Raw genomic sequence first — 12,468 nt, 5'->3', positions numbered from 1 at the left:
ACACTCTTCTTCCAAGTATGTTTCTCTAGATATATTCGGCTGATTGTCCTACTAACAAGAGAAAAAAATGATCACTGTTTTTTGTAAGTATGGGAGGGAGAAATGGACGCACCGGCTAGTTTCAGCAGCAGCTACCAGTACTGTCCCAGGCACACCTGCCTTGTGGAATTTTATTCAGTGCAGAAGGCACCTTGATCTCCCCTCCCCTGGGGCTCTGAGTATCCTAGCTTCTCTGTGAGCAAGGAAAGCAGGGGTGGGGGGAAGCACCATCAGGAGCCAAGGGACATCCCCAAGGTAAGGGGGGTCCTTGTCCCATTTTGGTGATGGGGCACCTCTCACCGCTGTGCTGCAGGGATTCTGGGGTTGGTGGTTACAGGAGCCAGAGAGAGAATCTTCTGTGACAGGCCTGTGCAGCATGTGCCAGCACTGGTGTGAAAGAGACCGATGAGTAAATATTTGTACAGCCAGCATTCTTTCTGGACTAAACAAGAAACTGTAACAGAAGTTGCCTCTGGGGACCTGGTGGAGGAAGTTTGCTTGTACCAGATAGACTTAGTACTGCTTGAGTTTTATTTATTTATTTGTTTAAGATTCATTTATTTGAAAAGCAGAGTTACAGAGAGAAAGAGACAGACAAAGAAAAAGAGATCTCCCATCTGCTGGTTCATTTCCCAAATGGCCACAACAGCCAGGGCTGGGCCAGAAGCCAGGAGCTTTATCCAGGTTTCCCACGTGGGCAGCAGAGGCCCAAGGACTTGGACTGCCTTCTGGTGCTTTCCAAGGAGCATTAGCAGGGATCTGGATTGGAAACAGAGCAGTGATCACTCCCTGGAGTGGAACCTGCGCTCCTATGGGATGCCAGGGCCACAGGCAGTAGCTGCACCTGCTATGCCACAAGGCCTGCCTCTTGAGTTTCACTTTAAGCAGGTGCTACCCACTACCCATTGAAAGAAGAAATTCCAGTTCAGGAATTCTCTGCCTCAGTCTGTCTGTCCCTTCCTCCCTCCCTCCCTCCCCTGCTCCTTCCCTCTCCTTCTCCATAAGCCATACCTACCCTGTAAACAGCATGGCTTCCTTGCTCAGAGAAGTCACCCTAGGAGCAGAGGAACTTTTGAGCTTACTGGAAGAGGAGTGGTTAGGAATTCTCTCAGTCTCTGAGCTGGAGTTCTGCGCCTGCACACAGTCCAGCCAAGGAATGTTCCCTTTGCATGTTGCACATTTCTTTCTCCTGTAGTTCAAGATCAGTGGGCTCAGCATTCCCAGAACCTCCGACTCTCCTCTGGGCCAAGGGAGACTTGAAGGAAAGGACTCCCTCCTAAGGGGAGCACTAGCCCTGAGCACAGAGCCCACAGGTGGCCAGGAGGAGGGGTACCTGCAGCCCATGGTCCTCACCAACCAGGCTTGCCGTGGAAACAGGTGAGCAGGGATTTCAGCTGGGACAGGTTTCCCATGGCTGCACACGCCCAGGGCAAAGGAGAGCAGGATCCAAAGGCGATTGCTTGGTGCTGCCCTAGAGTGTTAAAAGGACCAGGAGGACCTTGTGTTGGTATGGAAGACACGTTCAAGCCTTACTGGAAACTGGAAAAGGTTACAGAGCGTGCATGCACACAGCCTGGAAAAGATGTTCAGCAAGAACCTGGCAGTGGCTGGTGGCAAGGGTGATGTCCATGCAACAGGGACAGTTGCTTTCCATAGTATTTAATGCTTTGTTATTCACATGGGCATGCATTTGCTTCAAAAAGCACTTCTTGCATTCCATTTACTGGTGGTCACAGAGGTGGGGGACACAGACTGTGCAAGAGGTGGGGGGAGCGCTATCCCCCAAATCTCCAGGAAATAGACTGTGAGACCCCAAAGGGAGAGAAGATCCCAAGGATCTCAAAGAGAGGAGCAAGCAGACTCTGCTTTGAGCCCTTCTCATGCCCGGGCAGGTGCAGGTGCAGGGGCGGGGCGGCGCGCAGTGGTTAGACAGAGATTTGGATTAGACCGGGTCTGAGTGGTCTGTATTTCCCACCTGGGACTACAGAGGTGTGCAGGGAGGCGGCGGGAGGGCTCGGGTAGTTCTCCTGTGGTGCCTGGTGGTGTGTCATTTTAATGAAGAGAGAAATTCAAAGATAAGATGCAGGTATAGGTATTGGAGGGAAGTGTGTGTTGGAGAGGGAGGGGGAAGTGGAGAAACAGGTGACATGCCCAGTCTCCTGCCTTTCACTTTCCCCATCTCCCTTCACCGCCCAGGCGCGCAAGGCAGAACTCCCGGGCTCTGCGGCGGCGCTGTGGGCTGGAACCCACCTGCCAGGAGTCGCACGCCCACGCGGTGTCCAGTGTGTTCCGCGGGCCTTCGGCCATGCACCCGCGCGGCTGGGTTCCCCCCAGAGCGCGGGCTCCCGCTCGGAGATGAGACTGGGGAGCTCTCAGAGCCGCAGCGGATTCCCGACTTGCGATGGGATCCGGCCAAGCCGAGCGAGGGCTCCGGGCACCCGAGAGCGCCTTACCCGGGTCCCCGACTCGCCCCGCGCATCTTCCCCTTCCTGTGGCGGCCCAGAGGTAGCAGCCGGAGCACGGCGACGAGCCACACACACACACACACACACACACACACACACCGCCGCCGCCGCCACTATCGACAGAGCCTGACCGGGGCTGGAGTGGTCGGTTCCCGGGCTGGTTCCTGAAAGGCGCGTGCCGGAGAGAGCCAAGGAAGAGCGCACGCCGCGGTGCGGGGGACACCTGTTCGAGGATGGGGTCAGAGCCGCACCAGTCAGGCTCGCCAGGTCCAGAGAGGGAGTGGAGTAGAGAGGGTGGCGTGGCTGCCAGGAGCCATATCAGGCCTTCCCCAAACGCCTCAGAGGGCGACGGAGGCACGCGCTGCTGGAGACTCGCGGTGCTACTTCTTAGAGCAAGTTCCGAGCAGCGCCGCAGCAGTGCGCCCGCCTCTGCCCGCGGAGGCGAGCGGTTCCCCTCCTTCCGCCCTGCAGCTCCTTCCTGGTGCATCCCGCAGTGGGACGCTGGGCCCCAAGCGCCCACTCTCCTCCTGCCCCCCCCCCCGCAGACCCAGGGTGCGTGGCTGTCACCTACTGGGAACCTGGAGAGGGTCTCTCCCGCGCTCAGCGGCCGCTGCTTTCTCCAACGAGGCTCTTCGCAGCCCCTGAACCGCTCGAGGTCTCCGGGTTCACCTTACAACCAAAGGGAGCGCACGCCATAGCAGGTTCCTCACCTGACCAGGGACGCCCCCATCGGTGCTCGCCGACAACCCCCCTCCATCTGGGTTAATGAGGACTGCGGCAAGGGGGGTGCACCTCAGGGAAGGCAGGTGCAGGCTCCCTCCGAGGATCAGTGGGGTGGGGGTGGGGGAGCAGAGGCTCTGGAAGCCCTGGCGCTTGGCATCCTGTGAGCTGGAGGCTGAACCCCAGCCTGCAGGGACCTCCGGTCTTGCTCTTCTTCATCCCTAAAACGGGAACCAGTGCCTCTCTCTCCGCATCTCAGGGCGGGCTGCCAGACTGGCCCGAGAGAGCAGACTGTAAATGGAACTCAGGAAAAGTTCTTCTCCCGAGCCTTCTCAGTCCAATCGCCAGGTCATTCCACTGGGAGCTTGGGGACAAGTTAATTTCAAAGGCGCTGATGAAAACCTGCCTGTGGGTGCCCCGCCTGTTTGCAGAGGCTGGAGGGTCCCACGGGAGGGGCTGACCATGAATCTGGGTTTTGCCAGGTTGCTTTTCATTTGTTGTTTTCTTTTCACTTCCTGGTCCAGCCCCCCTCTCTCCCCAGGCCCTGGGCATTCCTCTGGACCTCTCCAGAGCCCCTAAACCTAAACCAGGCCCCAGCAGGGGGTCCCCGGGCCTGCAGTGCCTCACAGGCCTTCAAAAAGCTGAAGCATCAGTAGAGCAGAGACATTGAGAGGAGAGGGACGCATTGGGTTCTCAGATCTCCCAGCGGACTCACCCTTGGGAGCCAGGGGTAGCTTCCAGAAATTCGAATGAGAACCAGAGACTGAGAGAGAAAGACTCAAGATCTCCAAGGCTCTGATATCCCCTGGATTCACCCTGTGCTCCCAGCCTTAAGCCAACATCCACACCTCTCTAAGCCACAACTTCCCCATCTGTAAAATGGGCCAGGGAGAGAAGAAATAAAACCAAATCTGTCAGGACTCTCTGAGTGCCTGGCACAGCTTCCCCCACAGCTAAGAGGTCACAGTTGTCATCAAAAGGAAGCCACCAGCCCTATCATTTTATCAGCTCCGCACCACGCCAGCAATCCTGGTGACAGACCTCACGTGCAAGGTGACCAGCAAAGAAATACAAAGTTTCACACCAGCCCCAGTACACCTGCACGTGCGAGCTCTCAGAAGTATTTGCCCAGCGCCTGCTGCCTGTCAGGGCCCCGCGGGACGCGGGCATGACCCTGGACAGCTCCGGGAGCTGAGTTTTGCGAGGACCGCCAACCATTAGTTTGCAGAGTTCTGACTTCTGCCGGGGGTCTCACCGCGCACGGTCGGGCGCCGAACGCCGCCGTTCCACGCATCTCTCCTGGCTTCCGGACCAGAAACACCGGCGGAAATTCGCTTCTTTTTGTCCTCTCTTTTCTTTCCGGTGCCGGGAGCCTGGCCTCCCACCGCCACCTCTGGCCAGCTCGGCTCAAGGACGCAGCTCTCCCTGGCAGCCAGGCGGAGACGTCGCTTGAATGTGAGCAGGAACTCGGGGAAGCGAGAGAACCGAAAAGAAAGGCCCGGGAGGGACCGGGAAGCGGTGGGAGGTCTGCGCCCTGCGGCCCCGCGCGGCCCGCCCCGGCCGGTTTGGCACAGGCTCCGCCCGGGGCCTCCAGGCGGCCGAGCAAAGGCCGGCCCCAACACGCACCGGGCCTTTTGTGCGAGGGAAACACAAAGAAGGGAGGGGGGAACACGTCTTCCGTTTGGGCGGAAGGGGCCAACGGCTCCGGAGCGCCAGGGCCAGACTGGAACTCCCGGAACGGAGGCCGATTCGCCTCGGCAAGGGAGCATTCAATCCCTGGGCAGGGCTGCGGCCCACCTGCGCACGCCGGCGGCGAGGGAGGTTCGCCCAGGATGGGCCCGCGGGGCACTGGGTACTGGCTCCCCGACCAGGGCCGGGATGCCTCCTGGGCGCACGTGGCCAAGCACAGGAGGCCGAGTTTTACTGTTTGGTTATTCGTGCGGGGCGCAGTGGGCACAGGAAGACAGTGAGTGGTGTTTTGAAGGAGCCTGGGGGACCCCATGGGCCCCGTGGCCTAAACAGCTCCGGCGAAGGGAGGATATGGGTGCTGCAGACCGGGCCTGCAGCTCTGAGTGCCGACCGAAGCGCCGGGCGTGGCGAATAAGGACCGCGAGACGCCGCCGCACAGACCCCGCTGCCTCGGCTCGGCTCGGAAGAGCGGGGCCGGAGCCTGGAGCGTCCTCCTGTGCGCCTACGCACGGACCTGGAGAGCCAGTCAGCTCTCCTGCCTGGTCCCCATCTCTTCCAGGCGCTAGTCTAGCGCCGCGCCCGGGGAGGGCGCCGCCAATATTAAGCCCTTGTCTCCTCCAAGTCCTGCCATTGGCCCCGAGCGTGTTTGAAACCTTGGCCCGCGCACTCTCGCGGAGGGCCGGACGCACGAGACACCAGTTGGAAGCAACAAAAGGCGGCAGCCAGGCTCCGGACCGGTGCGGGCGGCCGCCACCGAGGCGCGCGCCTGCTGCGCCCGCTGGCGTGGATTGGACAGACGCACCGGTAGGTGCCCCTCTCCGCGCCCCGGCTCGCGCGCCTCCGCGCCAGGCCCCACTTGCGGGTTTTGGGGGCTGCCCGCGCTCTTCCCGACGGTCCCGCCTGCCTCTCCCTGGGTTCCTCCTGGTGACAGATTCCGCTAATTGAGCGGTTACGGGTCGTCCTTGTAACGGTTGGAAGACACATCGCCACGCGTCAGTTCTTCACGTCTTAAATACATATTTAACGGATGGCTGCCGAGCCAGCTGGGGAACACGCGGGCAGAGATACATACTGCTCCGGAAGGCACGGGCATGGGGCCGAGGCGGGAGCCCGCTGGGCGTCCGAGGGGAGACCCCAAAGAGAGGCTGATCTCGGAAATAAGGGCTTTTTGTTCCTTTTCGCAGTGGCTTATTTTTGTCACTTTGCTACACGAAGGCCCATTCTTTGCTACGTGTATTTACGTTTGCTGGTTTTGGAAAAACACGCGTGCACATGAACAATTCCCAGAGGAAGCAGGTGACCAGAGGAGCGCGCAGCACACCTCGGGTGACAGAACCCGACCTGTGCGCGCGCCCGCAGCCTCAAGAGCGAGCTCGCACCCCAGATCAGAAGCAGCAAACTTCGGTGTCCCCAGTGGGAAGCCCTCCGCTCCGCTCCGGTTGGTTGGGGGTTAGGGGAGACCGGGGTCCGCCTCTCCTGGTCCAAGCGGGTTTCACTGAGCCGAATTAGTCCGAATTGGTCCCCCCTCCCCCGCCCAATTCTTTGCTCTCCAGGTTCCCTCGTGGGTCCCTCCACGTCCGCGTTTGTAGTCCGGGCAGGGCTGAGCTATGAACGCTTGGCAAACTCCAACCCCCGCCTCTCAGTAGTCTTGCTGCAGATTCCGATTCTAGATTATCCCATCTGTAAAATGGGCGAATGCGTTCTGCGCTTCTCCGGAGCGGATTTAATTCCTCATGGTCAAAGGTTTTCAGCCTTCCTCCGGTAAAACGTGTCCGAACGGGCCCGCAGGCTGGGCTGGGCCGTCCCGCTCCGCGGCCCGCAATGCGGAGACGCCTTTGCTGGGTCTTTGCGCGTGGACCCCTTCCCTACGGCGCAGAGGCCCTCACAAAGGCGAGGGTACCGTCCTCAGGCCTCCTGATAAGAAATGGGGGAGTGGGGTGAGGCACACGGCTCTGCGGGGGCGTGGAACTCCCTCTTCCCCGAGCTTTCACCACCCCCCAACTCTGAGATTCCTTTCAAAGCTACGTTCTGGACTTGGTTCCTTCCTTGCCTTCTCTCTGCCCTTAGGGCCCTGTCCCCAGCTGGTGGCGCCGCCGCCAGTGACACTGACCAAGAAGGTGCAGCTTTGGGGCCCACGTGTTGATGAAACCCACGGAGGGGGGGGCACGGCGGCAGGAAAGCAGAGAGGAGGGAGAGGGAGAGGGAGAGGGGGAGAGAGGGAGAGAGAGCGCGAGAGAGAGAGAGAGAGGGAGGGAGAGAGAGAGACACTAGGCGAAAGTCCTGGGTCGCGGTCGCGTGGGAAGTCGCGGGGGACTGCGGGCACAGTCCCACGCCCCAGCCTCACTCCGCGGCGCGTGGGCCACGCTCCTCCTCGCCCCGGTCCCCGGCTCCCCGCGAGCCTGCCCGCCTCTTCCCGCTGGCTCGGGCTGTCCCTCCGCGGGTCCCTCCTCCAGTCCCTGCTAGCGAACTTCGCGAGCGCGGGTGCCCATTGGCTGCGCGCAGGCGGGAGGCGTGTGCCGGGCCGGGCGGGTTTCATTGAGCGGAATTAGCCGGGATGACATCAGCTTCCCAGCCCCCGGGCGGGCCCAGCTCATTGGCGCGGCTACCCCTCCAGGACCGGCACATTGTTCCCCGCCCCCCTCCCGGGCCGCCGCCGCCACCCGCCTATAAAAACCGGCCGAGCCCCGAAAGGTGCGGATGCTTCTCACCGAGCGACGCGGCATCAGCGCCCGGGACCCGGCTTTCCACGGCGGCGTTTCGGGGTCGGCTCCTCCAGGAACCCCAGCTACGGTAAGTGTCCCCGCCCTCCAGCTGAGCTCCCAGGGACCGACGCCCCCCAACTCGGCTGCGACCCAAGATGCTGCCCATAAAGGGGGCCCGGGTCCCGCCCTCGCCAGCCAGTTTGCGGGAGCGGTTGCGGGGCTCCGACCCCCTGCACTTTCACCGTAGCATCTCCTCGCTAAGTCCCGGGTGGCGGCGAGCGAGGTGCCCGCGGACCCCACACCAACATGTGAGGCGTGCGGCTGCCGGGTGCGTGTGCGCGCGGGGGTTTGTTGCGGGGTGTCAAAAGACAGATCGTAGCTGCATCTTAAGAACCAAATAAATAGTTCTCTCTACGCAGAACTCCAACCTCCCCAAAGAAATCCCTCACTTGCCCCCTCGTTCTTTCCAGCCCCGGAACCCCAGCCTCCCCGTTCCTAACCCAAGGTACAGATCCTCCAGGATACCACCCCCACGGAGGGTCTCATAATATTCCCCGAAACAACCTGTGGATGCGGGGAGGACAGAGGTCACTTACCCGCACCCGGGCCTGGACCCTGAGCAGACAGAAGCAGCTGTCCCATCCCGCTGAGTCCGTCTTTCTTTCTCTCTCTCCTCCCCCCCCCCCCCAACCCTTGGAAGCTCTGAGAGCCGAGGGAGAGAGGACCCTGCGAAGGCAGCGACTGTGCCCCGGGGCCATGGACTCGGACGCCAGCCTGGTGTCCAGCCGCCCGTCGTCGCCGGAACCCGATGACCTTTTCCTGCCGGCCCGGAGCAAGGGCAGCAGCGGCGGCGGCTTCACGGGGGGCACTGTGTCCTCGTCCACGCCGAGCGACTGCCCGCCGGAGCTGAGCGCCGAGCTGCGCGGAGCCATGGGCGCGGCGGGTGCGCACCCCGGGGACAAGCTGGGCGGCGGCGGCGGCTTCAAGTCCTCCTCGTCCAGCACCTCGTCATCCACGTCGGCGGCGGCCGCGTCGTCCACCAAGAAAGACAAGAAACAGATGACCGAGCCGGAGCTGCAGCAGCTGCGGCTGAAAATCAACAGCCGCGAGCGCAAGCGCATGCACGACCTCAACATCGCCATGGACGGGCTGCGCGAGGTCATGCCGTACGCGCACGGCCCGTCGGTGCGCAAGCTCTCCAAAATCGCCACGCTGCTGCTGGCGCGTAACTACATCCTCATGCTCACCAACTCGCTGGAGGAGATGAAGCGCCTGGTGAGCGAAATCTACGGCGGCCACCACGCCGGCTTCCACCCGTCGGCCTGCGGTGGCCTGGCGCACTCGGCGCCGCTGCCCGCCGCCACCGCACACCCGGCGGCCGCAGCGCACGCGGCGCACCACCCGGCGGTCCACCACCCCATCCTGCCACCTGCCGCGGCCGCCGCTGCCGCCGCCGCCGCGGCCGCCGCCGTATCCAGCGCGTCTCTGCCTGGCTCCGGGCTTTCGTCGGTCGGCTCTATCCGGCCCCCGCACGGCCTGCTCAAGTCTCCGTCGGCCGCCGCCGCCGCCGCCGCCCCGCTGGGGGGTGGTGGCGGCGGCGGCGGGGGCAGCGGGGGCTTCCAGCACTGGGGCGGCATGCCGTGCCCCTGCAGCATGTGCCAGGTGCCGCCCCCGCACCACCACGTGTCGGCCATGGGCGCGGGCAGCCTGCCGCGCCTCACCTCGGACGCCAAGTGAGCCCGCGATGCCGGCGCGTTCCGCCCAGCTTGTGGGGAGGGAGGGAGGGACCCGGAGGCCGCGGGGAAACGGAGCCTGCCCGGCGCTCTGGGCGCTGAACCTCGGGCTGCGGGTGGGGGGTGGGGTGGGGGAGACTCCAGCACGTGGCAGCCGCACCACCGGGGCGGGCACAGACCCCTGAACAGGGCTCGCGGAGCCCTCGGTGGCTTTAACCCGCGCGGGTTGTGTAGACTGCATCGTGTAAGAAGGCGCTGCTACGTGCGTCCCAGCCCCAGGAACAAATTCTAAAACCCGGGTTTCCGGAGAGCACGGCTGGACTCCCCGACTCGACCAGGGCGGCGCTTGGTGGGAGGGCGGGGGCTGGGGACACGTTGGGGCCTCCCTCGCCTGCTCTCTCTGGGCCGATGGGAGACTCCCTGGACCCTTCAGGGCCGACGAGTTGGTTCGAAGCTCGCGTTCCGTAGCCGAGGCACTTGGGGTCGTGTCCAGTCCGAGTTTCTGGCTGCACCCACGGGGTCCAAGACCTGCGACCGTTCGTTCTTCTCTGTGTCTCCTGTTGATTTGGGAGTTTGTGCTTTTCTAATAAATCTGTGGATTTTTTTTTATTATTATTTCAAAAGTGTGAGCAAGCGTTATAGACGCTCAGAATAGAACCACTTGTGGATTGGAGCAACGTCCTCCCCCCAAGTATCGATCGTGGAAGGGGGAGGGCGTTTGGTTTTCCAGTTGTTTAAAAACACAAACCAGCCCTCTCCCCACCCTTCTCGTCTCTGCGCACAAAGTTATTGGAGTTTTTTGGTTGTTATTGTTGGTTCTCGGTTAGGGGCGGGTCGTGTTGATACTCGCTGGATCGCCCCAACTGAAAGGCACCTGCTGTGACTATAGCTCGGGGGTCTTTACTGGGGGTTTTGTTGGCTTTTTGCGTGTTTCTTTGGGGGATGTGTAAATAGAATGTCCTCCAGGGGGCAGGTGCGCGGGGCGGGCCCTCACGGCTCGCTCCACGCGGGTTTCTCCACGTGCGCCGCCGCCTGCTCGCCGTGGGGTCTTCGCAGCGCCCGCCGCCTCACAGCCCTCCTCCAACCACGCTGCCCTTCGCCGAGAGTATATCATCTGTTTTATTTTTGTAAAAAAAAAAAAAGTGCTAAATAATATTTATTACTTGTTTGGTTGCAAAAACGAAATAAATGATGGAGTGTTGAGATTTTAAATAACATGTGAGGCCGAGCCTGTATCATCCGTGGGAGAGAAAGCTCAGGGAGCCCGCAGCCCCTGAGAGCGACTGGATTTGATTGTGCCTCAGGTTTCTCCCGCGGGTGTCAGTGCCTCCCCCTAAAAACACACAAGTTCTCCATAACACATGTTCGGGACAGACACATCCTTTGGGTGTTTTTTCTTCTTCTTCTTCTTCTTCTCACGACTTGCTTGTCCTTATTTTTATTTTCCAAGGACTCATGTGGAGCGCCTTGCCTTTCCGTGGAGTACTGAGTTAGTTTCAAAGTGAAGCTTTTCTTCCGAGACTTTGGGTCTTCGGCTGGAGGTCCTAGAGGTCGGGCTTCCTCCACTGCCGGGATTTTATTTTCTCTCTGCGCGGAGGCGGTGTCCAGCGCACGGCCAGCGGGATGGGCTTTCTTGAGCTTCAGCTGCGGACCACGCACTCGGGGCTCCAACCCGCACAGCCACAGCACGGGGCCCTGGCCAAGCCCGGTCCACTAACCCTCCTGCCCCTTCTCTGCGCTTGTTGAGACCCTCCCTTGGCGCCCACCCGGCCTCCAGCTGCAGAGTCGGATCCTGGGCCGCGCCTGGAACCGGTGGGGACTCCACGCGCAGCGCTGTGCCCTTTGCGCTGTTTATCCGGGGTCGCTTCTGTGGGGTCTCCACAATCCAACATTGCAACCTCAATTTAGGATGCGGCCCTGAAGACAGATTCTAGATGAAATTTGAAAACAAACAAAAAATGTGGCCTTCCAGGTCAAGGACAGGGACAGCTTCGTGCGCGCGTCGCAGACCCGAGCCCCGGTCCGGGGCTGAATGGCCGACACTGTCTTTGTTGGCGGCTGCCAGAAAGGTCCTGGACCCGGCGGGCTGGCGATTTCCCTGGTTGCAGCCCCATTTCTTGAGTCTGGCCCCTGAGCCCGGCCCACGCAAGCGCCGGTTGCCCAGGCCTGAGGGGTGGCCCCAACCCCGAGAGCTGTGTCCTCCGGCCGGTGGCTCCAGGCTGTTGGGTTCACGGAAGGAGGCAAGGGGTCAGGCGGAGGCAGAGCGGCTGGCGGATTCCCACAGCGCGTCCCGAGCACCCAAAGTGCGGAGGGCAAGGATCCAATCGTTTTTCAACCAAAATCTCACTTGAAACTTCTCAAGCAGTGACGACTGAGTCCTGCTCCAGCCACAGACAGAAACTACAGAGGAACGCGAGGAGGTGAACTCCCAAGGCTGGCGCTGGCGCGGGCGCGGAGAGCCGGGCCAGGTGGGAGAGCCGACCTAGTTTTGGGGGCGGCTTCATCCTGATCCGCGGGGCACGGTGCAGGTCGGCGCCTGGGCTTGCGCTGTGTAAGTCAACCCCGGTCCCCAGGCCCTCAGCAGCATCCAGCCGCCAAGCAGCCTGGACCTCGGCCTCCGCGGGAGGAGGGGCTGTGTCCAGCCAGGCGCTGGGCTCTTCCCCGGCCGTCCGCCTGAACCCCGTGGCCGCCACCTGTAAGATCTACGCGTCCGCAGACGCCAAGGAGACTGACATCGGTTCCTACGGATGCGCAGGGCGCCCGGCTACTGGAGCTGGTGCCCCTCGCGGAGGGTGGCCCAGGACCGGCGGTGAGAGGCGGGAGAGCACGGGTCGCGGCCCCTTTGGCTTCGGTGGTGGTCATTCAATGGAGGGAGGGCTCCCCATTGAGAGAAAGAACGAGGAAGGGCCAGAGGGAAGCGAGACGCGCTCAGCGCAGTCTGCCAGGCACCCTGGGAGGTTAGCCGGGGAGTCGCTCCAGCGCTTCAGCTCAGCGCAGCCTCCTCCGCCTACCCCAAGCATGCAAATCTCCCAGCTGCAGGTCTCCCAAGGCCTCCAGCCCTCTTGAAGAACCTGCGCTTGGCTAACCAGAAGGGCAGGGGCAGAGCCCAGTGGGTCTAAC

At 61.9% G+C, this 12,468-nt stretch overlaps 1 protein-coding gene and 1 long non-coding RNA gene across 11 annotated transcripts; one reads left to right on the top strand and one right to left on the bottom strand.

Moving 5' to 3' along the window:
- Positions 1 to 522: 522 nt before the first annotated feature.
- LOC127487591 (uncharacterized) lies at positions 523 to 5,608 on the bottom strand. 10 transcript variants are annotated; one of them, XR_016233047.1, is made up of 7 exons: positions 4,480 to 5,608; positions 3,076 to 3,173; positions 2,290 to 2,727; positions 2,015 to 2,075; positions 1,397 to 1,510; positions 1,055 to 1,228; positions 523 to 798 (listed from the first exon to the last, which is right to left on the bottom strand). It is a non-coding gene; the product is annotated as an uncharacterized LOC127487591 (long non-coding RNA). The 10 variants fall into 10 exon arrangements; XR_011387726.2 differs by having other exon boundaries at positions 526 to 798; positions 1,373 to 1,510; XR_016233044.1 differs by lacking the exon at positions 4,480 to 5,608 and adding an exon at positions 3,297 to 4,472 and having other exon boundaries at positions 531 to 798; positions 1,393 to 1,510.
- Positions 5,607 to 10,581, top strand: OLIG2 (oligodendrocyte transcription factor 2). The gene is made up of 3 exons (XM_070071872.2): positions 5,607 to 5,717; positions 7,528 to 7,703; positions 8,316 to 10,581. Exon 3 carries the CDS (start codon positions 8,372 to 8,374, stop codon positions 9,350 to 9,352), a length of 981 nt encoding a protein of 326 aa, XP_069927973.2. The 5' UTR covers positions 5,607 to 5,717; positions 7,528 to 7,703; positions 8,316 to 8,371; the 3' UTR covers positions 9,353 to 10,581.
- Positions 10,582 to 12,468: the final 1,887 nt, after the last annotated feature.

The sequence above is a fragment of the Oryctolagus cuniculus genome, chromosome 4 (assembly GCF_051225735.1).
Source record: "Oryctolagus cuniculus isolate XC-2025 breed Fujian yellow rabbit chromosome 4, ASM5122573v1, whole genome shotgun sequence".
NCBI lineage: Eukaryota > Metazoa > Chordata > Mammalia > Lagomorpha > Leporidae > Oryctolagus > Oryctolagus cuniculus.
The sequence above is the reverse complement of the archived record's forward strand: the minus strand, read 5'-3'. Positions and strand labels throughout refer to the sequence as shown.

Coding starts and splice junctions, on each gene's coding strand:
- OLIG2 (XM_070071872.2), top strand. CDS start 8,372: ATGGACTCGGACGCCAGCCTGGTGTCCAGCCGCCCGTCGTCGCCGGAA.